Here is a 25,859-nt window from a genome sequence, read left to right as displayed (position 1 = left end):
TGGAAAGTGGACAGGGGCCAGACGGTGCAGGACTACCCTAAACAGGGTGGAGGGCAGTGAAAGAGGCAGACAGACCCTCCCCTGGAGGTGAAAGACTGGTCCGGGGCAGTTGACGATCCTCAGCTGGGGAAGGGTCACTTTTGTTAAAATATGTCATTGAGCCCTGATCATTGAGCGCCAGTGGGCATCAACATGCCTGGGTGTGTCCCACTGCAATCCCCCAACAAGTTGGGCCCTAGAGCCCTTCTGTTTGGGTAAGAATTAGGCAGGGCCTGGGTATGACCCAACCAAGAGGGACTGTGGGGGTCTGTCACCAGCTCCCCCCCCAGCCCCAGGTGAATGCCTGAGAGCAGCCCCTGGGCCAGAAGAAGCCCAGAAGAGGGGGTTTGGTTGGCTTGGGGAGGCCAGAGCCCTGGCCCTCAGATTGGAGGCCATTGCCCTCTGATGCCCGGGGTCACTTCTGGAAACAGCCTCTGCTCTGGGGTCTGCTGGTCCACGGGTGTCCATGGAAAGACTGCCCTGAGGGCTAGTTTTGGATGCCCCACCCCTTCTTGGCAGGTTCTGGCAATCGGATGTCACTACAGGTCAGTGGAATGGGTCCTGGAAGGCACCAGCCATGGAGCACTGACCTCAGAGCTGGACTCTAGACCTGGATGCGCCCGCCCACCCAACACACTGGCCTCTGCTGACCCTCTCTCCCTGGCCAGGCACGCTCACCGGCCTCTGCACTCCTGGAGTTGAACATTCTGTGGGGACGAGAGCCATAAACATAAAACTGGCCAATAAATAGAATTTGTGATTTTTTTCAAAGCCAAATGGGACAAGAAAAATACATCGAAGTGGTCAGTCGCCTATTAGCCCTGATTTATATTCTACTTTTAACATCTCATCCAAGGAAATGAAAGGTATGTGCTCATCAAATATCATCATATAGAGCTTTGAAAGGGGAAGAGAAATGGCTCTGTGACAACTCCCCGGGCCTGCAGAGAACAGCAGGAGACATGTCACAATCAAGCCAGCCCCTCCAGCAGCCACCCCAGGGCAGGTGGCCAGCCGTGGTTTTTCCCTTGTCAACTCCTCTCCAGGCGGCGGGTATGTTGCAACAGTGCAGTCCACGCAAGGGACGGACACAGAGCAACACCCGGATGGCAGGTACGGATGCCACAGCATCGCAGGCCAACCTGGGCCGGGCTTGCAAGGAGCCCTCTGGCAAACTCTTTGAGGAAAGTGAGTGCGGTGACTCTGATGTGCAACCGACGGGACTCGCATCTCACTCGCTTCGGTGACAGCGCTGAAGCTGAGGCGGGGGGATGCCACTGAGGACCTGGGGGAGGGTCTCAGTTCCCTGGTGTCCCCTGCCGAAGTGCCGCAGCCTGAACCACCCAATGTCTGGGGCCCCTGCGGGAACTCCTCGTCTCCCGAGCGTTCTCGCAGGGAGAAGGGCATTGGGTGGGCGCTGCCCTGAGGCTGTGCAGAGACTGAGGATGGAAGCTCACTCCTCACTCGGTGAAGGCTGAATGAAGGCGCCGTGTGACGGGGACACTCCAGGTCCCCGCAGGAGTGACACTCTTCCTGCGGGGAGAGGGTACCCAAATATGTCGGCCAGGTACAGAGCTGCTGGGCCACGGAGGCTAATGTGACGGGGCTGAGGGGGGCAGCGGGGATCAGGAAAGGCCTCTCTGAAGAGGCGGCACGCAGTCTGAAGCCCGAGTGATCATCAGGAAGTGGCCACATGCAGATCTAGGGAGGAGCATGCAGGGCCAAGGCCCTGGGGCAGGAGACAGCACCGTGAGCTTGGGCGGTGGTTCTCAAAGCGTGGGCTGGGGAACCCTGGGGGCGCCTCCCAGGGTCAGAACTCTCATAAAGATGACGACGGCATTTTCCTTTTATACTCATTCTCCCAGGAGGATGCAGAGGAGCTTTCCGGAGTCCATGCCAGCATGACAGATTGAAAGCAGAAGCAGCTATGAGAAAACCCAGCTGTTTTCTATTAAGCCAGATATTAAGGAGATTTGCAAAAATATAATATTAACTTTTATTTGTTTTGTTTTGCAAAAGACTTGTTGTTCATAAAGAACTATACTATTTATTGCTTTACATAGGATGGGTTATTATTATTTTTAAATAAATAAATTTTAAAAGTATTTCTCAGTTTTAATTTCCAATAGCTGAAATATGGATAAGTATAATCCATACAAACTAAAGATCTCTGGGTTCCTTAATGCTTTTCAAAGAGTATAAAGTGGCGCTGGGCCTTCCCTCGCGCTCCAGTGGCTAGGACTCCATGCTTCCACTGCATGGAGCACGGGTTCGATTCTCTGTCGATGAACTAAGATCCCACATGTCACACAGCCAAAAAACAAAAAAAAAACAAAGGAGGGATCCTGAGGCCCAAACCTGGAGACATGCTGACTTTGAGGAGCAGCAAGGGTGGGGGACTCGGCAGGGGATGGGGTGAAGGCTTTGGGAGCTGCGTCTGAGAGGATGGCCGGGGCTCATCGCACAGCGAGCACTGAAGGCCAGAACGAGAGACCTGGATTTTGTTCTAAATTCAACGAGGAAGCTACAGGAGGGCGGCAGGGAGAGGCATGATGTGATGTGATTTATGTTCTAGAAAGATCCCTCTGGCTGTGTGGAAGGGAGGGGACAAGCCTGGAAGCCAGGGAGCATGTGGGTGCCGCTGCCGTGAGCGGGGGAGAGATGCTGGGGGCCGAGAGAGGGAGAAGGACCGGGTGTGTTCTGGAGGCAGAGCAGAAGTGGGTGTGGGAGAGTGAAGAGAAAAGATGAGGGATGATGCCAAGATGCTGCCATGTGGGGCCAAATTCTGAGGCAGCAGGTGGTGAGGCGCCTGGGGTGGGGGGGCGGGGTGGAGGGGCGGGGTCCCCTCTCTGAGAGAACGCTAACTCTCTCTGAGTCATGCAAAGCCTCACCACTTTCTACTGGCTCTTTAGGTCACATCTCTGGCCCAGGCGGGCAGCGAGGCCTCTCTCCAAGGCCCTGGAGCAGGCATCTTGCGGCCACATCTCTGAGAATGTTCCCCACCACCAGCCCTGCCAGGGGCTGTTGGGGGGAGACACTGCTAAGGAGTGAGTGGTCACTTTCAGGAGCTTCCTGTGACCTGCCACAGTCCCACCTGGTACCCTGACCCTGGGACCAGCAAGAGGACACTGGGCATCCCAGCTGTGCCAAGCCTTCTGCAAGGCAGGCCCAGGCCAGCGATGCCCCCAGCACTGGACAACCTGGCTCCTCTCTGGAGGTCAGGTGGGATGGGAGAAGTGATCGCATAGCCATCTGCAAACTTGGGGGAATCATGCATACGCCCAAGAACTTGACATTTGGCTCTGTTGATTACACTCGCCTTGTTCCAAAGACGAGGCAGTGAAATGAGGACCAAGCTTTCCTCCTTAATTCATTACTTCCTGAGCTCAAAGAAGCCCTGATGACCCTAAAGAAATGATTTCTTAACTCACAGAATCTTGTACGTCAATTACATTTCAATTAAAAAAAATTACAAAGTGTATTTATAGACATGTTATAATAAAACTACAACTGTGTGTGGGATTTCCCTGGCAGTCCAGTGGTTAGACTCTGCCCTTCCAATGCAAGGGGTACAGGTTCCATCCCTGGTTGGGGAACTAAGATCCCACATCCTGTGCAGCCAAAAAAAAAAAAAAAGAATTATAACTGTGTGGGGGAAAAAAAAAAAGTAAAGGAAGAAAGAAATGATTTCTTACCAGGCTTGTCTGTATTTAGTTAACCTAGACTTATGGTCATCATTCATGTCTGCTTAGCAACCATCTCTACAGAGCATGAAGCAATCTGGAGAATTTTTAAAAAATGTTTATTTATTTGGTTGCAGCATACGGGATCGTCACTGCATTATGCGGATCTTTCTCTGATGCGGCTCATGGACTCTCTAGCTGTGGTGCACAGGCTCAGTAGTTTCGGCTCACAGGCTTAGTTACTCCGTGGCATGTGGGATCCTAGTTCCCCGTCCAGGGATCGAACCCGAGTCCCCTGCATTAGAAAGCAGATTCTCAACCAATGGACTACCAGGGAAGTCCCAATCTGGAGAATTTTAACAAAGAACCCTTCAGACCCCTCAGCAGGCAGAACTGTCTCACATTTCACGGCTGAAACAGATGCAGGACTGCAGTCAGTCTCGAAACCTAAGACCAGATTTAAGAATGGAAGCAATCGCAGGCTGTGGGTGGCAGCGTGACCTGGCACACTTTTTTCTGGGGCTATATATGTTAAGATGAAAAACCTCCCCTTTGACTCAGCATTTATCCCACCGATACATGACATTTGCACACTTACGACAAGGATACCCCAAGGAGAGTCACTGTGATGGACGGGTCAGACACTGGAAATGACCAGCATCACTGTCCAGTGTCAGTGACCAGCGTCCAATGCCCGTCAGTATGAAATGTTACAGAAGATTCTTTTGGTCCATCCATACGAAAAAGTACTCTACCACAGTGAAAGAGCATGAAGTCGGTTTACACATGCTTCCACGTAATGCTGACTTGTCAATAATCAAACTCAGCGAGATGCAGAATCACAAATACGGTATAACCCTGGGGTGTAAAAACAGACAAGCAAAACGTGTCTGGAAGGACATGCAAGAAACTCTTAACCATGGTCACTTCTGGGGCCAAGCAGTCCTATTTTTCATTTTATCATGTCCTGTTTGGGTTTTAAGAAGTCATATGCTTATAGCATATACTATACGAATCCCATGGACAAAGGAGCCTGGCAGGCCACAGTCCATAAGATCGCAAAGAGTTGGACACAACTGAAACGACTTAGCACGTATAGCATATACTGTATTTCTAAAATGAATGAATCAAATCGAAGAACGAAATGTGAGGTGAAGGGAAACAGGGACCCTGGTTTGGGTCAGGTTCTATCCACTGCATTCGATTCTTAACTGGGTAACTGCTTTTGAAAACATTTTGCAACATTTGCAGTTGAGGTTTGAAGCCCTAAGCGTGGAGGGGTGAAGTTGCAGGGAATAGCTTGGCCAGTTTTCTGAAGTTCTCTAAACAAGGGCAAGGTTCTCTTGTGAGAGGTCAGGGTGCAGACATATCAGAACAGGAAGAGGGTGCCCACTGGCCCTTGTGGAGAAGCGGTACTTTCAGCTCCACCGGGAGACTTTGAATTTTCTATTCATGCTTCTCTTTCAGATAGGCGGGGAGGAAAGTTAGAGCTGTACTTCGGTGAAAGTGGGAAGAGAAGCTCCCAGAAAAAAGACAGTGGCAGCCACCCCGTGGGCAGTGGGACCTTCTTCTGAATTCTCACTTCTTTAGGGGCTTAAACAGGAACCACACACACCAACTCTTTCTAGTCATCCTACATGGAAAAGGAAATGACTCTTCCACAACCTCGTTGCTAATACTCTAAGTATTTCCAAGAAACTTCCAAGAAAGTTTTAGTCTTAATTCTGAGAAGCTCTTCTACATCCTCAAACAAATCTCTGGAAAACCAAACCCCGGTGATGGAACATCAAAGGGAAAGCCAAGATTTCTTTCTGGGGCTTGTGTTTGATCTTGCACTGGACTTTGGTAAGTTCTAAGAAGCTGGGTTTCTGAGAGGGGAAGGGATGCTTACAAATGCTCAAGATACAGAAGGTCCTGGAATCGACCCTCTCCCTCTCCCTGGAGGGGACAGGAGGTGGCGCGGCGGGGTTGGGGGTGCTTACCTGGCACCCTGTCCACAGAGGCGAACACGGAGCGCTGCACTGTGGGGTCGCTGCTGCCCCGGCGGCACTGGTCGTAGAAGCGGAAGGGCAGGTGCTGGGCGGAAGATGAGCCGAGTCCAAACCCCAGGACCTCAGTCGTCGGCTGGATCGGAAGGTCCAGGAGGGCTATGTTCAAACAAACCCGTGGTTCAAGCTCAGCACGTACGATGGGAGTGTAGGTGATGAGGCTTTGGCTGGCTGTAGTTGGTGTGGCTGTGGCCCAGCCAGGCACACCCCTGGGGCGTTTCTAGGCAGGCAGCCGGTAGCCTTGAGCTGGGGAGACCAGCGTGACACCGAGGGTCTCGACTGAGGCTCAAAACACAAGGGGCGCCTTGTGCGGGGTTCAGAGAGGAAGGCCAGGCCCATCTTCACCCCAGATTCTCGGTTTCCATACACAAAAAACCGTACCAAGGCTTAGCACTGTGTACGGTTTCAGACCCCGAACCAAATGGGGCCAGCTGTGCCACGAAATTCACAAATCTGTGCGTGCAGGGAAGTGTGTGTGAGAGAGAACACACACGCACCTGTGCTTGTGTATTTGTGACTGTGTGCGTGTATCTGTCGCTGTCTTCCCTTCCACACACAAATCTCATAATACAGCAAAATTTGGAGGGGCCCTTTAGAATTTATTTAAGAAATACCCAACGCGTGGGACTTCCCAGGCGGTGCAGTGATTAAGACTCCACACTTCCAACGCAGGGGACCACAGGATCGATCCCCGATCGGGGAACTAAGATCCCAGATGCTGCACGGCATGGCCAAAAAAAAAAGAAGGAAATACCCAAGGCGTTAGTTCTAACAGCCACTTCACAGCATAATTCTCCATTTTCAAATGAAATATTTAGCCTTCATGCCAACTGTGAGAGATTGCTTTACATTAAAAAAAAAAAAAAAACACTCTGGAAATAAATCTTTAGAGAAAGGACTGAATGATTTAAGTCACTTTGCACATTACAAAATGCTTCTGTAATGATTTTGGAGGCCAAGTTTCAGCTAAGTGAGAAATAAGATGCGGACTATGTGTGATAAAGGCCTGCGCCGATCAGTGGAGCACATGCCGGAAATAACGGAACCCACCATGCCCAGAAACCCCGCCCTCTAAGTGTTTATTTTCAGGAGACCCCTCAAGAACACTCCCCTTCTTCCCCAGTGGACTGCTCGGTGCTTGAGCCGAAAGGCCCTGGTTTCTTGAGATAGGCTGGTGGTGATTTCAGGAGTTGATAGAATGCCTTTTCCCCAAGGAGGAAGCTATTCTTTCTGCCCTGATGAAGGGAAGGCTCTCACATCAGCACCTTCTAAGACAGCTGGGGCCTTCCTGACACTGGATGGCGCAGGGTCTCCTCACTGATTCACCACATCCCTGCGCCACGTGAAACGACGCTGGCGAATCCAGTGCTGGGTCCCGGCCCCCTCATCAGGCAGGGCTGCCTCTCGTGAGAGCTGGGAACGGAGAGGAGGAAGGGACGGGCTTTAGCGCAGGAAGTCCTGCCTTTGGGTTCTGCCAACCAGCTGCCTGTGTGGCTTTGGGCAAGTCACCAAGCCTCTGTGTACTCATCTATAAAATGGGTGAACAGGCCCTACTCATCTCCAGGGTGGTTTTAAGGGTCAGAGGTGGTAGACGAGAATCACAGTGAAGTGAAGTGAAGTCGCTCAGTCGTGTCCGACTCTTTGCGACCCCATGGACTGTAGTCTACTAGGCTCCTCAGTCCATGGAATCTTCCAGGCAATGAAAATCAAGGCATTCTGCAAATATAAGTTAGAGGACGCCGTGTGCTGGAGGGGAGCACCACTGTCCACACGGATGGCCGCACCTCTTTGAGCAGCCTCAGACATTCTAGAAACCAAACGCTTAGGATTCTCCACCCTCTCACCAAAACACAACTGATTCCTGCACCGCGGGTGTCCTCTCCTAGAGGAGTCATCAGGGCGCTCGAGGTCAATGTGAGACCCACGCTGATGGCTCAGAGGACACCCAGCGAGGGGTGCCGCACTCACCTGCTATCCTCTGCATCTTCATGCGTCTCGCCTGGATGCGGCCCTTGGCCAGGCGCTGCTTGGCGATGATGCAGCGGATGTGGTCCGAGAAGATGAAGGTGGCTTGCAGGATGGGGAAGGGCTTGGAGTGGGGGCTGGATGCAGGCTTGTGGATGGTGATATTCAGGGCGCGGCTGTCGTCCTCCACGCCAGTCACCTGCATGTCCTGGGGCAGAGAGGGGGCCAAAGAAAGAATTTTCGTTAGGTTCAGTTAGGAAGGTCGTTCCGTTAGGAAGGTCGCTGCTTGGAGGCTGTGGACCCACGTCTCCTCTAGAACAAGGGCCCTCAGACTGAAGTTTGCTTTTGCTCTGAAGGAGACCATCAGTCCCCCAAGTACAAGAGTGTTGAGGATGGGCACAAACCAGACCGGGCCTGCTGGGAGACGACAGGGTGGGAAGCACAGCCGGCTCAGTGGCTGGTGCTGGCTGCGGTGGCTGGTCTTGTTCCCACAAAGACTTGAGTCAGCTGGTGAACATGCAGGACGCCAGCGGCCTGTGGGATCACAGTGCTTGACCAGGGATTGAACCCGCACCCCCTTGCATTGGAAGGTGGATTCTTAACCACTGGACCAGTGGGAAGTCCCAAACCCTAACAATTCTTGCTTCTGAGAAACCAGAGATAACAAACCCAAGGTCCTAGTTCTTTCTGGCATGATTTCACCTACTAACAATTCCATTCCTGCTTCTCTTAAGAAAGTGAAAGTCATTCAGTTGCATCCAACTCTTTGGGATCCCACAGATTATACAGTCCATGGAATTCTTCAGGCCAGAATACTGGAGTGGGTAGCCTTTCCCTTCTCCAGGGGATCTTCCCAACCCAGGGATTGAACTCAGGTCTCCCGCATTGCAGGCGGATTCTTTACCACATGAGCCACAAAAGCAGCCCAAGAATACCGGAGTGAGTAGTCTATCCCTTCCCCAGCAGATCTTCCCGACCCAGGAATTGAACCGGGGTCTCCTGCATTGAAAGCAGATTCTTTACCAACTGAGATACCAGGGGGGCCCTCTCTCTTAAGAAGAGGGCATCATTAGCTCCTATTTGTATGTCTCTGGCAAATTCCTGGTCCCTAAAGGAAAAAGCTAACTCTGAGAAAGAGACATTTGAAGAAAGTTGACCTTGAAAGGTAGAGAAGGACTCACGTACACCAAGTATTACGACAAATGCGATCCAAAGCCTAGAATGGATTCTGTGCAAACAGTCTGCTTCCCACTGAGGTTTGAGATAAAAAGCAGAGGACAGGAGACAAGCATGAAAGTTAAAGGCTAGAGGAGGGGGCGGAAATGTTGAAAAGGCTCATGAAACAAGACAGAGACTGTCCGTAGGCATTCCATCTGGCATGGAACGTTGCAGTGGGGATTAGATGAGATATTACGCTTTTAAAATGGAGAGAGAGGCTGGCGTGTTGTAACAGTCTGACAAATAGGCGCTCCTGGAAGACGACCAAAAGAAAAGGTTTATGTGGCTTTCATTGTCTGATGGACGACACGTATTAATCCTTTGAGGGAGAAAAACACTTTCCTGACACTAAATTCTAAAGGAAATTGATTATAAGCCTAGATAAATAAGAAGAAGCACTAAGTTACTTAATGGACAGTCTCCGACGTGGAAGTCTTTTTTTAAATGCGAGCTTCTTCAGATAGTTGCTGTGCACATCAACCTTCTGTAAAAGACATTTTTTAAATGGAAAGATCTTGAAAAAGAGGAGGCTGGGAAATAGTTGCAACAGCATCTTCAAACCCATGGGTGGTCCTCTCGGGGAGGGGGTCACACTGGAGACGGATGTGGGTTGGCCCCCGCAAGGCCTTGCCAGCAACCAGGACTGCCCAACAAGGAAACAGGCCCAGCCCAGGGCAAGTGAGGCCCAGGGGGTCTGGTGGGGGCACAGGATGGAAGGCTGTTTTCAACTCGCCTGGCTCTATGCTTCCTTCGACCAACCAGCTGGCATTAGTCACCATCATTAGACAAACAGTAAGAAAACCCAAGCTCCAGCTTGGCGTTTGGCAATTTAAGAGCCCAGGCTTGATGGAGAGATGGAGGACACAGGAACTTCCATAAATCACCAGCGGCCACAATCATTCTAGAGAGGAAATGAGCCCAGCCCAATTTCCTGGTATCTGCCCTAGGGAAACCCTGGCCCAAGTGCACAGAGAAGTCCAGACAGTTTTGTTCACGGCAGCACCATATGTGAAGGTAGAAAGCTGGGGACAACCACAGGGCACTGACTACCTGCGCCTTGGGATGCAGGCAGGCAGCAGTTACAAGAAAACCAGAAAGTCTCCATAGACTGACAGTCAGGGCTCTAAAACATTCACTGAGTGAAAAAAACAAAGTTTAGAATACACGCAACGTGACAGAATAAAGAATACACACAGACACGCCCTCTTTTGAATACCTGTGTACAATTTTTAAAAACAGTACGTGCACACTAAGTTGCGTCGGTCATGTCCGACTCTTTTGTGACCCTATGGACTGCAGCCTGCCAGGCTCCTCTGTCCATGGGATTCTCCAGGCAGGAATACTGGAGTGGGTTGCCATTTCCTACTCCAGGGGATCTTCCCAACCCAGGGATCGAACCTGCGTCTCCTGCATTGGCAGGCAGATCCTTTAGCAGTGGGACACCTGGGAAGGACAGTACACGTAGCTCCATTCACACGTGCGGTTGGCAAAGCACCATATCTGATAACAGAGGAGGGGCGTCAGAAACGAGTTTTGGTTAAAGAGAACTTGGCCTTATCTGTGAGGTGTTCTAACTGCTGTCAGGGGTAATCTGTTCACACAGCCCCTATGTCATTAGCACCTGAGTGTAAAGATGGCACTTTGGTGGGTGTTTAGTGGAGAAGAGCTTCTAGGCTTCTCAGCCATCGTACCTGCAGAAGGCCGGCGAACTTGACCACTCCCCAGCCCAGCCTGGATACGTCGGGCTCCACCAAACTCATCTGGTAAATATCGACAGCCAGGAACCGCTGGAGCATGCCACCGTCCTTGGCGACCACCGTGCACGCGATCAGGTCGCTGTTGTCTGGGAGGAGGGGGACAGAGAGCAGGGTGAGGTGCAGCCCGCCGCACAGTCTGAGCGACACATTTGGGCTGGTGTGTGTTCTGTCGGGCGGCACAGCTCGGTGCCAGACCCCAGCCTGGCAGTCACACACACTGGGTTCCGAGTCCCTCCTCTGAGTCATGCTGGGCAACCTTCTATACCTCTCTGGGCTTCAGACTCATCCTAAAAATGGGGATCATGCCCAACCCACTCAAAGCACTGTTTGTGAGGACCAGCTCAAATAAAATACATAAAGCACAGTACAGTCGCAACGAACGAGTTCCGGTCTGAGAGCGCGTTTCTAAGTACAACGAAGTTAGTCCAGGTACCCGACTAACAGGGTTGGGTACATAGTATTGTGCTTTAATAGGTTTTTAATACTTTTCACACAAATAATACACAAAAAGCAAACACCAAAAATTAAGAAGACATTTTTAATCTTATAGTACAGAACTTTAAAAATTACAGTCGTATCAAATACATCCCTGCTGCTTTTACACTGGCTTCTGAACATGCTGGGTTCAATAAAGACACTCTACTATTGCACTCTATACAGTCCTGTACAGTTAAGTGCACAACAGCACAGCCATGTGCAGAGGATGCACTCGAGTGTCAGCGTGTGCCAGAGACGTGAACTAACTGACGCGCTGGGACATGTGAATTCACGTTTGCATCTCTCAAAGTTAGCAACTTGAAGGCTCGTGTGTAGGGGACTTACTATACAATACTGGCTGTGAATTAGGCACACTGCAACTGTAGCTAAAAAAACACCCAACAAACCCAGAATCCCAGTAACATTTCAGTGCTTCCCTGCAGGCGTTGGCGGGTTACACCTCTGACTGTGTTTGCCCAGATTAAGTGAAGACAGGAAAGGAAGAGCCCCCCGCTTGGTTACAGAATCATCAAGACTTCACCTTGGTGTCTGACAACTTAGAGCCTAGCTCTACATGAGACGGTGTGTGATTTGGGGCAAGGCACTTGGCCTCGCTAAACCACGGTTTCTCATCTGTAAAATGGGAATAATGTCCCCGATCTGGAGATGTTTGATACCTTAAAATGAGAACAGGTAGGGAAAGCATTTAGCAGGGTTTCCTCAGCTTATGCCTGGTCCCTTCTCTTAGCTGGAAGTTATTGCCAGATTTGATGTCTAATTTAGCGCCTGTCCTTGATAGCTTTGAACTCACCAGAGTAACATAGGGCCATTAAATCTCTGGTCTGCTTTGAGTTCCCTCCAGTGAAATCCTCTGTAATATGTTTTAAGAGAAATAGCTGAACCAGGAAACAACCTAAATACCCCCAAAGCGGGGAACCACGTGAGTACGATTTTTTTCCCATCATATGGAAAATTACATACCCATTTAAAAGTTATGTTTAACCAAAGTGTGAACTGTGGTTACTTAGGAGGAGGGAAGTGAGAATTGGGGGTGGGTGGGACTGTGTGTGTGTATATGTAGTTGTGTGCGTGCGTGTGTGTGTGTGTGGTATCAACAGGAGAACTTTAATTTTTGCCCTCTGTATCACTGATTTGCTTGAAATTATTTTAAAATGAGAAGGCATTCAATATACTCTTTTGAAATACACATTAAAGAGCCAAGTAAAAAATCCTATTTACCAATAATTGCAACGGCACTGGGAAAGACATTACTAAATGTTTAAATGAACATGATGATAAAAACTTTGTAACTGTGATTTTGGTATGTTAAAAGATAGTATCCCTACAAAGAAATGCAAGCTTGGAGAAATATACTAAAACATTAAAAGACATCTCTGATTAGAAGAATGGTGGGTGAATTTTTTTTTTTCCCCTTAAACAGCTTTATGGAGGGATAATTTATATACCATAAAACTCACCCGTTTTAAGTGTACAGTTCGAGTTTTGGTAAATTTAGAGCTGTGCCCTGTGACAGTCCCGCGGTAGAACACTGTCAGCGCCCCATTTACGTTCTGTAACCTAATACTTGGCTTCACTTCATTGGTGGTGGGCGGTGGGGGGGAAAGTAACACAGATAGTAACAATCCTGGCCCCAAACACAGGAAATTGCCAAGGTTTTGCCTCCCCTCATCTCTGCTCTTCATTTAGACCTAAGGAATGAGGGGCACATTTCTCCTCTGCCCTCTTCTCCTCCCCTCGCTCCTCCGCCTCCCTGCCCTCACCTCCCACACTACCTCCGCTTAACGCTCTGAGCACACAGTCTGAGATCCTGGCTTCCTGGGATGTCTTCCGGTCCAGCAGCTGTGACAGGCCTTGTGATCCTGTCTCTTCTCTCCAGCATGTGACCACCTGGCATGGCCAGAAACCCCACGGCCAACACTAGCACCAGACAGGCTCAACTCTCTGGCTTGCATGTCCTCATTCTCGAGGGCAAGGAGCTTCCTCCCTTTCCCAGAAGTCTAGCCAAGTATTTAACAAGAGTTCTAAAAATGACTTTATCCAGAATTTCTAGTTCCATGCAGAAGACATCTAGTTTTCTATATCCTCAGAGGTGGAAGTCCTCACACTCTTTCTTGCAAACATTTTCTTTGCAGTGTATGGAGTTTGGCTTCCCAGGTGGCGCAGTGGTAAAGAACCCGCCTGCCGATGCAGGAGGCATGAGAGAGCAGGGTTTGATTCCTGGGTTGGGAAGATCCCTTGGAGGAGGAAAGGTCAGCCTACTTCAGCACTCTTGCCTGAAAAAAAATCCATGGACAGAGGAGCCTGGAGGGCTACAGTCCATGGGGTGGCAAAGAACTAGACATGACTGAGCGTGCGTGTGCACGCATACACACACACACACACACACACACACACACACACGTCGAGTTTACTTTCTTTACTCAATACTTACATCATGTTCCCCAATTAGCATCTTTTACTTTTTAAAAAGAGAAAACTAAGCTCATAAAGGATGCTTTCTCTCTCTTTTCCTTTCTCTTTCTTTCCTCTCTGCTTCCCCCTAAACAGGACAACCTGCTCTTCCCTTCCCCACATTCACAAAAGAGGTTCATCTGCGGGTGAGCCCGGAAAGCAGGCACAGCCAAGGTCTTGGTGTCAGCGGGCTGTGTCGGCAGGCAACCCCCTCATAAAGCCCAGGGGCCTTTAGGGGCTTCGGGGGGAAGGAAAGACCTACCACCTCTGCCACAAAGAACTCTAAAGGAAGGACAAAACCCCAAAGCGGAACAACTTTCAGAAATGCAGTTGAGACATCAAAGCCCCGTGAGAGATTTCGTAAGAAAACTAAAAGGCAACTGTCACCAGTGAGACAGGAGGGTTCTCAGAGGGAGGGAGCCCCTGGTTTTTCAGAAGCTGTGGGGGCAGTTAAGGAGAAATGAAGCGGCTTCCGCGGACTGAGCAGAAGGGCACCCAGGCATCCTTTGGGGCAGATCAAGGGAGTCTGGTCGGGGTGACCTTTGTGGGCCTCCAGGTCAGCGTCTCAGGAGACGCTTGGGGCACCTTGCCTCTCCCCTGGGCTGCCCCACATGCCGGCTGTGGGCATGCCCGTCGGAGAAGGACTCCGAAGAGAGCTGCGGGAGGGAACTCCACCCTGCCCTCGCTCTAGGTCTTTCACCTGCTGCCTGCAAGCGAGTCCCTGTGGATTTCACACTGAGCTGGGGGGAGCGGTGCCAGGTACTGAGGTGCCGGGAGGGAGGGGTCCCTCGTGGGGAGGACACCAGCAGCAGGCAGCTCTTTGTGGGGGCGTGGCGGCCTTCTGAACCTCCCTGCCTGCCTCTCGGGGCTGGCTTGCCGTCAGGGGACGCCAGTGCAGGTGACGGGCCATCCCTACACAGCGTGCATGCACATGTGCTCAGTCATGTCTGACTCTTTGTGACCCCAATGGACTGTAGCCCACCAGGCTCCTCTGTCCATCGGATTTCCTTCTCCAGGGGATCTTCCCGACCCAGGGATTGAACCTGTGTCTCCTGCATTGGCAGGCAGGTTCTTTACATCTCTCAGCCCACCTGGTCTCCAGCACCCTCCCACCAACTTCATTCCAAAGGGGTAGAGCCAAGGACTCTATTTCTTTAAATCTACAGACATTTATTGGAAAACACACTATCCATGTGACCTTAGGAGCAGGAAAGGATTTCTCTAAAAATGAAGAATCAATACATGTAAATAAATAAGATTAAGACTGATAAACTGACTACCTCAGAATTAAAATTTACCTCACGGATAATGAACAACTTTATAACCAGACTGGGGGAAATATTTTCAACATATCTCTTTAAGAGGCAAAAGACGAATAAAGCCGAAAATATGAAGAACTCCACAGGCCGTTCACGGACAAGAGAATGAATACACACACACACACACACACAAGTGCTAGCCTTCCTGCTAAACCAGGAAACAAATGAAAACAGGATCCCACCTACTGGCAAGAATAAAAGTGTTAAGATAACATCAGGTATTAGTGAGGCTGTAGAAAAACTGATTTTCTCAAACACTGCCAGTAGAATAAATTAACATAGCCATTTGGAAGGGCAAATCAGCATTATTTATTAAAGCTGAAAGTTTCATACTCTATGACCCGGCAATGGGTACATTCCCAGGAAAATGCCTACGTGGGCTGAGAGACAGGAATAAGCATGTTGACGATGAGATTTGGGTCTGTAATGACCTAGATGTCCAGTGAGAAAGGAAAGTTTATTAAAAAAAAAAATATATGGCAAGGACAAGGAATGAATGAGATCTCTGGATGTTTCAACAAGGTTCAGTCTCAAAAGCTGAGTGGAGAAAGTTGCAGCATGACACACGCTGTGTGACACAATTTGTGTAAAGTCAAACCACACAAGACGACCCTGTACATTTTCTACGAACTCAAGCATGTGTATGTAAAAGAAAAATGTAAGAACATGCCTGGCAGGGTGCAGAGTGATCACCTCTTTGGAGGGGAGGTGGTGGGACTAAGGGTAAGAATCAAGGCTGTTTTAATTTATATGGAGTGCTTTGATTTTTTCAAAGAGGTAAGTTGTTTGTGTGGGCTTCCCTGGTGGCTCAGTGGTAAAAAAAAAAAAAAAAAAAAAATTTGCCTGCCAAGGCAGGAGATGTGGGTTCAATCCCCGGGTCGGGAAGATTCCCTGGAGACGGAAATAGCAACCCACTCAGTATTTCTGCCTGGGAAATCCCATGGACAGAGAAGCCTGGAGGGCGGCAGTCCACTGGGTCAGAAAAGAGTCAGGCACGACTTAGCAACTAAATAACAACAACATCATGTTGTTTGTGTGCTTAAGTGAGGGGAAAAGTGACTCTCTTTCCACACTCCTACAGAGAGGGCCTCAGGTCCTCCTGGGGCCCAGCAGGCTTGGGAAGCAGCCCCACGCCCAGCTGTTGGCCGTCGGCACGCTGCCTCTCTGCCACCCCCCACCCCCCGATCCCAAAGTGTGGTGATAGTGACTGGGCTCTGGGTGACGGCAAGACACCAACAGTGCCTCTTGGTGCACAGGTGTGCACGTTTCCAAACTGGCCAGACGTGTGAGCTGAAGAAGCTCTGGTGTCCAGTTCAACAAACATGTGGGTGTTAGATCCTGCATTAGGGAACCAGACCGTGAAGAATGAGGCTTGGCGCTGCCTCAAGGGCTTGGGGGGCCGGCAGGGAGGCTAGGGCTCTCGACCACAAACCATCATGCAAGCCAAGTCTCCATCTGGGGAGGGACAGAGCCCTGAGGGCAGAGCGGGTGGGATGAGAGTTGTCTCCATCGCACCCTGGGGCCAAGAAGGAACCTCCCTCCAGGGAGAAGTGACAAGTTCCTCCCACCCTGAGACCCCGCCTTTTGGTTCATTGATTTCTAAGAGGGTAGGGAGGGGAAGATTTGCCATTTTATTTGAAAACATTAAGCGGGACTTCCATGGCAGTCCAGTGGTTAAGACTCCGTGCTTAAACACGGAGGCACAGCTTTGATCCCTGGTTGGGGAACTAAGAGCTCGAATGCCTCACAGTGCGACCAAAATATAAAGAAAATAAAAATTTGAAAATAATAAACATATAAACCGCTACTGTTTAAAAAAAAACTAACCTTATCAATCTCTTTGAATAGATAACACATTTGCATGCTCCCATTTTAAAAGGTGTGGAATTTTTTAGAGTTGATGGTAAACCTCCCCAGTCCTCTTCCCCAGAGACAACCACTTGATTTCTTGTTACCTGACCACTATGAATTTCCAGGGCTTCCCTGGTAGCTCAGTCGGTAAAGAACCTGCCTGCAATGCAGGAGACCCAGGTTCGAGCCCTGGGTCGGGAAGATCCTCTGGAGAAGGAAACGGCAACCCACTCCAGTAGTTTTGCCTGGAGAATCTCGTGGACAGAGGAGCCTGGCGGGCTACAGTGCATGGGGTCCCAAAGAGCTGGACAGGAGCTAGCGACTAAAGCAGCACCATGCATTTCCAAGAGCACACGCAGCTACAGCCCTCCCCCGCTGCCTAGGCCTTCGCAGACGCTACACAACCCCTTGCGCTTCTGCCACGGAAGCCCGGATCTTGGTGATACATCACCCCCGACCCCCAGAGGTGCTCCTCACTGTTTTTCATAGCTGCACTCTCTCCCACTGTAGCGCACGCTCAGTCGTGTCTGACTCTTTGCGACCCCATGGACTGCAGCCCACCAGGCTCCTCTGTCCATTGGATCTCCCAGGCAAGAATACGGGAGTGGGTTGCCATTTCCTCCTCCAGGGGATTTTCCTGACCCAGGGATCAAACCCACATCTCTTGCCTTGGCAAGCGGATTCTTTACTACGGAGCCACCAGGGAAGCCCCCTCCCACAGTAGATGTGACTCTAAATGATTTAACAGTTCCCAGTTGATGGCCATTCAGGTTCTGTATTAGTTTTTGCTACAACACACAAAAGAAACAGCCTTACTCATGTACATATGTGAGAGTAAGCCTACAGCGGCAAAGTAGAACTTATGCTGAATTTTTCTCTTGAAAGCACTCATGCTTTCCTCAAATAAACATATTTTAAAAGGAAACGTTGTGGCATGACCATGAATGGAAAACTAGAATTACAACATATAAGGTGACTGTGGAAATAGATTTAAAAGAGCTTTTAAAATTCAACTATAGCCAAAAGCCTGCTCTTTTGATAAAAAGGGTTATCAGCAGTTAGAGAAGTTCTAAGACAAACTAGTACCAATCTCAGACCTTCTCCTTGATGTGACAGAAAGGATTCTAGGAGTACCGAAATGTATTTTCGTGTGGACTACACTTTCCAGAGATGGCCACGGCAATACTTGCCTGAGGGACTTCCCTGGCGGTCCAGTGGTCCAATGCAGGAGACAAGGGTTCAATTCCTGGTCGGGGAACTAAGATTCCATGTGCCCTGGGGCAACTAAGCCCATTTGCCACAACTAGAGAAAACTCGCACACCACAATTGGAGACCAAAAAATAAAACAACCCCACCCCCCACATGCTCTTCTTCCAGCGTGACCTTGACCCTCCTCCCATCAGGTGGTGGTGTCTATGTCCCTTCTCCTTGAACCTGGGCAGCGAGGGCAGGGGTGGGGGTGGGGGTGGGTGGTCCTTTGTGATGATCTAGACCAACAGAGTACAGTGGAGGTGATCCCGTATGATTTCTGAGGCCAGGTCACAAAAACACTCTTGGAATGCATCCACCGTGCTGTGAGGAAGCCCAAGCTGTCATGGAGACACGACTGAGAAAAGCCAAGGCCCTGGGCCCCCAGCCCCCAGCTCACCATCTAGTCTCCAGAGGGTGCCATGTGGAGCAGAGACGAGCTCTTCCCCCTGAGCTCTGGGCAAATTATAGATCTGTGAGCAAAATGAATGATTAAAAAAAAAAAAAAACAGTTGTAGCTGTTTAAAAAGCCACTGTATTTTAGGGTGGTTTGTTACTCAGCACTAGAGAATTTCAACTGTGATTTATTGTAATTCAGTGCTGCATCCAGGCACATTTAAAAGTCTAACATTCTTCCAGCACCACCAAGGGGCTGCATACCGCATCATGGAAGGCCAGGCTGGACAAACAGCCTGGGGCTGAAGATCCGGGACGCACAGAAGGTCCTGCAGTGTTTAGTGGAATAAAGAGGAAAGGAATACAAACATTTTTCAACAGAATTTTAAGATGCTGAGAAAGAAGAGGAGGAGAGGGCAAGTCATTAAAGAGCCACCTTGCCAGGAAGTGCAGAAGGAGGCCAACTCATCTGGGTGAAAACAGCTTGGGTTGAGGAGCCACAGCGACCTGGGTTTTAATCCCAGCTCTGCCACTAAAAGCTGTATGATCCTGGACAAGCCACCTCCCTCTCTGCATCTCAGGTTACTTATAAGCCCGGCAGGACCACCGGGGGATCTGAGAGAGGCCTGGGGCCAGGCCCAGGTGGTCTCCGTCAGCAGTGGCTGTTGCCTGGAAGCACCCTGACTTTTTGGAGCCCTGAGTCACCGGTCAGAACCCCCTTGCCTGAGGTAGAGTGATTCTTGCTGGAGGCAGGCTCTAGACTAAGTAAGCCATGCTCTTCAGAGGGAGAAAATGAATCATGGATTTTGGATGCTTCTCAGGACTCTTGTGGGGTGATGGGCCCACACACCCAGTTACTCTCTAGCACATCTACCCACTTTAGCTCACTGCTGCACCCCAAGGCCTGCCAGCCCCCAGGGGTCCTGAGGCCTGCTCCCTAGTCTGGACGGAAGCCCCAGGAAGGCAGGGCCTGACCTGTCCCATTCCCTGATGAATCCCCAGGAGAGGGGCTGGAAAGTGGCCGGCACTGAAGAAGTGCTTGTCCCCTGGACAGAAGGATGCTAGAGTCTTCTGGTCCTCCTGTACTGAGGGCTGTCCTTTCAGCCCCTGGACTGAAGCCTTCCTCCAGGGCTCCCTCTGACAAGCTATAGCTCATTACGGAGCAATAAACAGGGCTGACTGACTCTTGCTGTATTTAAATGATCCCTTCATGAAAACATATGGATGCCAATACCGTAATTTAATTCTTGGCTTGGTGGCTCCGAATACTTTTAGCATTGAGGTCTTTATCCTTACGGTGGGATTTCCAGGCCAGCCTGAATCCCAGCGCTTTGAAATCCAATACCCCGGGCTTTAGGGCCAATTCTGGGAGCACCACCACAGCTGGAGTTTAGATACTAACTCTGTAAACACTGTCCAGTCTTCCAGACACCTGCTGTGAGCCAGAGCCCAGGAAGGATTGAGAACAAGGTACAGATTCCTTGAGGACAGCAGGCTCACCCCGGGATTCCAAGATAACATGCCCACAGGGGAGCATTTGCCGCTGATAGGAGACCAGGATTTCCTTTCTGAGCCAAAAAGCATCAGAGTCCTTTTGCAAGGAATGTGTGGTCCTGGCCTCTCAATGGATCCCAGAACCCACTGTGTTTCTCTTCCAGACATGCAGGCATTCCAGGGATGAGTAAGGAAGCAGCTGCAGGGGCCCAAGGGCCCTCGCAGAGGGAGCCAAGACGATGGAATGGCTGGCTTCCCTGGGGAGTTCGCCGAGGCGTCCAGTGGGGACGCACAGCCATTTGGGGCCGTGGTCCCCTAGAACCACGAGCTGAAAGACTGTCAGGGCCGTGTCTTTGGACAGAGGTCCCCCTTCCCGGCTGCTGACCAGTGCTTCTCTGGGCCAGGCACTAAGCTCCCCACTTGACAAGTTCCTGGGATCCTACGGGGGAAGAGCGGTTCACTGATCCCCAAGGACACACAACTGCAGGGTGTCACGTAACATCCTTAAGGACACATGACTGACTGATGAGCTATGAAGCCAGAGTGAACGTGTGGCCTCCACAGCATCCTGAACAAGCTGACTGGGACCTGGGGTTCTAGTGTTTAGGATGAGGCTGCAGAGAGGAGTGACCCCTGTTTCTTCAGAAGAGGGGGGCACTCCTGATCCGGGCTAGCTCTCAAGGGTGGAAGATGCTGGCTAGGTCCTGCAGGAGGACAGTCAGAGGACCCGAGCTCTCAGCAGGCAGATCCCAGGGGTTTGATCCCATGGTCAAGTTGAAAAACCTGCTGTGTGCTCCTTGGCAAGGTCCCCTTTCACTGGCACTTGGTGGCCTCTTCCAGCAGCGACCTGGGACCTCTTTCAGGCCCACTGGGTATCTGCCACCCCAGGGCTCCGGTCCGGTACAGAGCGATACTATAGGAGTGGGACAGGCCAAGCCCCTGCCCTCATGAAGCCTTCAGACAAGTGGGAAGATGGCAGCCTTGTGAGACCAAGAAGATACCCGGCGGGACTGAAGACAGCTTTGACAGCGACCCCAGGGAAAACCAGTCTGGCGTGGCTCTCTGATGATGGGATGGAGCCGAGGGCAGAGGCCTTAACTGACCAGTAATGCAGGGCTGGGAAGCAAGTGATGAATCACTGGGCTCCAGTTGGCTCTCTGCACGGGTATTGTAGGGGGGAGAGGCCGGCACAGGCGGTACAAGGCCATCAATCAGAAGAAGCCCGCTGGGAAAATGCGATCCATCTCCCAAATGTCACCACTCCATCAATGTCCACTACAAAACTGAAAACAATCGCCGTCCTGGGGCATCAGAGACACACACACACATTTCCGTGGGAGCTACTCTGAGTGCCAAGGAAAGGAAGTCCTGTGCTGATTCGAAAAGAACCCAGCAGAGCTGGGGCCACAGGGACTGGTGACTCGACAGACACATCAAAGGAGAACGGTCCTATCCGGGTGACCCCCGCACCTTCTCGAGCCTGGTGAACACCGAGGGGAGACTCCACACACTGCCCATGGCATTCCAAAGTCAAAACAAGAAAGAGATGCGGCGGTTGCCACTGAGGGTGTGGACCAGCACACTCAATTAGGTTGGCTGCTTCTCCTGACAGTCAAATCAATCCTTTGAAGAAAATTAAGTAACCATTCCTCCATCAACCCAGCAACAGCTTATGGGTTGTTTGCTGCAAGTATCAATCAATTACTTTATCGTCTTTGAAGCTCCCTAAAGCCCTCCTTCCCAGCAAGGCATGCGGCAGCTGTAAAGCGTGATATTTCCTGGATGGGGAGCACGTCTTGGCAATTTCTACTGCTCGGCATGCGACTCTAGTCCCTCCAAGAATGAAGGGGAAGGGTTACTGGGATTCCTTGAATTTGCAAGGAATTAGGAATAATTTAGGCAAGGTGTTAGTCGCTCATTTGTGCCCGATTCTTTGCGACCCCATGGACTGTAGCCCCCAGGCTCCTCTGTCCTTGGGATTTTTCAGGCAAGAATACTGGAATAGGTTGCCATTTCCTCCTCCAGGGGATCTTCCCAATGGAGGCATCGAACCCAGGTCTCCTGCATCGAGGGCCGATTCTTTACTGTCTGAACCACAAGGGAAATCTGAATTTGCAAGGGGGCGTAGCAATTAGGGATGCAGACCTCAGGACACATGCTGAAATCCAAACACCCAGGGAAACTGAGACCTAGTGCTCAGCTCCAGTGTTTCATCCATGGTCACCGGGGCTACCCCCAAATCCACACCGATAACCCGACCTTCGGCTTCCTCCCCTAGAGTTCCAAGAGGCAGGTGTCTGAACACTGTGGAGAAAACTCCCAAGGCCCCCAGCTATGCTCCCCAGCCATAGCCACAGCTCAAAAGGCAAGGGTGACTGGAGGGACAGTCACTAGCCAGGCCATCTGGGGTTGAAACGCGGCCCCGCCACTTTCTGGCTGTGTTGACCCAGCTGGTGACTTGGCTGTGGTCGCCCCATCTGTAGGCCAGGGTAATAAGAGAGCTGTATTGCTCTGTATGTTTTTTTTAGCCTTTTTATACAGTTCATGGGGTTCTCATGGCAAGAATACTGGAGCGGTTTGCCAAGGAGAAGAGGGCACTGGAGGACGAGATGGTTGGACGGCATCACCAAGTCAATGGACATAAACCTGGGCAAATTCCGGGAGATGGCGAAAGACAGGAAAGCCTGGCGTGCTGCAGTCCACAGGGTCTCAAAGAGTCAGAGACGACTCGGTGACTGAACAACTGCTCTACTTTATGATATGCGTGTGGATGTTTCTAGGAAGAAGCATTCTGCTGTCAGCGTTGACTTTGAAGAAAGAAAAGGAAAGATAATTGGGGCTGATGGCTGGATAGAATAGATGTGATAAAAGAAGTACAGTTGATCCTCGAACAACAAGGGGGTCAGGTGTGCTGACCTCTTGGGCAGTTGAAAATCCACTTTTTACTGCTCTTTCTGCCTCTGAAACAAAGTGATAAATGACATCCAAGGGCAGGAAGCTGAATGTTCTGGATAGGATCGAGACTTAAACCCTAGCTCCTTTGATTTCACATACTGTGATCTCTAACCCAACACAAACTTGTCCCCACACTTAATGTAAAGATCTGTAAAATGAACACATACATACTATATGCATTGAATAAAATCCATGTATAAGTGGACACACGGCAGTTTACGGGTACATTCTTAGAGGTGGGATGTGGATGGTGGATAGAGAGAAGGGTGTTCCTTATACAATTCTGTCACCTTGGTTGCATGCTTGAAGTTTTTCAAAAGGAAATGTTGAAGGAAAAAATGACCTCCTAGGGTTGTTGTAAAAGGCATACAAGCACATGGCAGTTGAGGATAACACAGTCAGGCTGGGCTCTGACTGTGCTCTGAAGGGCTTCCCCGGTGGCTCAACAGCAAAGAATCCACCTGCAACGTAGGAGACTCAGGAGACACAGGTTCAATCCCTGGGTTGGGAATATCCCCTGGAGGAGGAAAATGCAACCCACTCCAGTATTCTTGCAAGGAAAATCCCATGGATAGAGCAGCCTGGTGGGCTACAGTCTATGGGGTCACAAACAGTCAGACATGACTGAGTGACACAGCCTAAGCCTAAGCTGTGAAAATCTATTTGGTTCCTGAGTTTGAATAGCAGGAACGTTTTTAGTAGTTTGTTTGCTTATTTTATTTGGCTGTATCAGGTCTTAGGTGAGGCATTCAGGATCTTGTTCCCTGACCAGGGACTGAACCTGGGCCCCCAGCGCTGGCAGCATGAAGTCTTAACCACTGGATCACTAGGGAAGTCCCTGAAGAGCAGGAACATAATAGGAAGAGTTTGGGCATGAGGGGTACCTGCAGTGCTCTTTGTAGCATTTCTTTCTAAAACTTTATTTTTGGCTGTGCTGGGTCTTTGTTGTTGCGCACAGGCTTTCTCTAGAGGTGGCAAGCGGAGGCTACTCCCAAGTTGCAGGGCATAGGCTTCTCTGGTTGAGGCTCCCGGGCTCTAGAGCAAGGGCTCAACAGTTGTGGTGTATGGGCTTAGTTGCTCCGTGGTATGAGGGATCTTCCCAGATCAGGGGTTGAACCTATGTCTCCTGCGTTGGCAGGCGGATTCTTTACCACTGAGCCACCAGGAAAGAAAGCCCCATGTAGCATTTCTTAACCTTGTAGTATCTTAACATCACCCACCGGATTCCAGGTCCACTGAGGACAGTACATCACACTCTGTTGATATGGGTGGATAAGTCTGTCATTTGTTAATTCAGCAACTATTCAAGCAGTGATGGACTGGTGCCTTGGTGACTGTTAAGTGACCTAGGAGCAAGGGCACACTGCTATTTTCAGACAAGGAGCTGAAGGCCTGGGGAGGCCAGGGCCACAGGTTGGGGATGGCACTGGGCTCGGGTTCAATTCCACCTGCTTCTAGAGGATGGGTTCTCCATGGTTACTTCCTCTCTCTGGCTTGGTACGCACATGTCCTGTTGAGCAAACTAATGTGACTGATTTTCACAAAGTGGTCAAGAAAACTCATCCCCTGTCTTCACCTTTCCCCCTTGGGAAATTTCAAGAGACTCCCTCCTTGGGAGAACAAAGGGCAAGGCAAGGATTTGACTTCTTGTTCCCACATGTCCAGACATGCATGGGGCATCTCCTTTTCTGACTGCTCTAGCCGACGTGAGGATGTGCAACTTGCAAATGCTTTATTCCTTGTTCCTTCTTTGCAATTCAACAAAGTTCACAGATAGATGACTTGGTGGAAACGTAATTACCAGAAACAGAATCCAAGTGAGTGGCGATTCCAAGTAGAGCATGGCATATCCCCTTATCAAGTGACACGCAGCCTGCCACCAGAGGCCAGGCGATCTGATCTTTACAGCCCATCACCGGCGACCATGCTTATCTTGACTCTCTCTCCAGAATGCCACATTTGCATAGGACATTGCATAATTTCCTCTCAGAAAATGGCCCTGTTTAGCATGAGTAAATAAAGTTACCTAACTCTGAGGCAGCTGAATGGAATACTTGAGATTTCCAAGAAAAGATTTGAATACCTAAGCTCTTCCCCAGGCACCCCAAGTACCGGCCTGACAAACAAAATCGACTGCTGGCAGGGCTTTCTCCTTCCTGCCAACTCAGAAGGCCTGCAGCCATTGAAGGAGGGTACCCGGGACTTCAGGAGCCCTGGTGCCCCCTGCCCCCTGAGATTTCTCTGCTCCGGGCCCCCTCCCCAGGATATGGTCAGGCTGCCCTGGGCTGGAATCAAGGCTCTGCCTTTCCCTTCGTCTTTTTATTCTTCCACCAAGTGGGTGTCAGGCACTTGGTGGCAGGGATGCAGGAGGGCCCTGCTCTGGGTGACCTTTCTGAGCCTCGGTTTTATCTGGAAAATGAACATACCTCTTACTTCATAGGGATGCTGGGAGGAGCAGAGGAGAGGAAGCACAGAAAAAGGCCTGTGATGTTTCTGTGCATGAGTCATGCGGGCACATCTCCTTTCTCCCTCTGGATAGAAGGTTCCTGAAGATAGGGCCAAATCTTCTCTTTCCTTCAGATTTCCTCTTTATGACACTTCTTCAGAAAAGTCACGGGGGAATTGCAGAGAGCAGATCCTGGCCTGGGGGGTCCTCCCTCCTTGGGTGAGGGGAGGGCAGTGCTCCTGGCAGAGGACTTCACCTGGAGTGTTCCCCCAGGCGTTAAAAGTGCCGAGGCTTATCCTGTTAGCACCCCTGGAGAAGGCATAGGTGGGCATCACACGGGCATCTGTGGGGGATCTGGGCACCCACAGATGCCAGCTGGACTTCCGGTCAACGGCTCTGAGCTTGACCTTCAAGGCCCTTCTTGGGTAGGGAATATTCTATCTTGCTAATATCCAACCAGGACCCTCCTCTCAAGAGGGGTCACTGGTAC

The 25,859-nt window shown here is 50.5% G+C and overlaps 1 protein-coding gene across 6 annotated transcripts in view; it reads right to left on the bottom strand.

The window, feature by feature from the left end:
- The window catches only part of CLEC16A (C-type lectin domain containing 16A), a 231,838-nt gene that overhangs the window by 51,531 nt on the left and 154,448 nt on the right, over nucleotides 1–25,859 (bottom strand). For 5 of the 6 annotated variants that reach the window (XM_055562157.1, XM_055562154.1, XM_055562155.1 and 2 more), the window contains 3 exons: nucleotides 10,645–10,796; nucleotides 7,739–7,943; nucleotides 5,705–5,869 (listed from right to left, as the gene is read on the bottom strand). In XM_055562157.1, the coding sequence (XP_055418132.1) occupies nucleotides 5,705–5,869; nucleotides 7,739–7,943; nucleotides 10,645–10,796 (522 nt within the window). Of the gene's footprint in view, nucleotides 1–3,877; nucleotides 4,018–5,704; nucleotides 5,870–7,738; nucleotides 7,944–10,644; nucleotides 10,797–25,859 lie in introns of those variants that run through there. The other variant, XM_055562158.1, reaches the window with a different exon arrangement.

This window comes from Bubalus kerabau, chromosome 23 (assembly GCF_029407905.1).
Source record: "Bubalus kerabau isolate K-KA32 ecotype Philippines breed swamp buffalo chromosome 23, PCC_UOA_SB_1v2, whole genome shotgun sequence".
Taxonomy (NCBI): Eukaryota; Metazoa; Chordata; class Mammalia; order Artiodactyla; family Bovidae; genus Bubalus; species Bubalus kerabau.
Note: the sequence above shows the minus strand (reverse complement) of the source record. Positions and strands in the feature narration are given on the sequence as shown.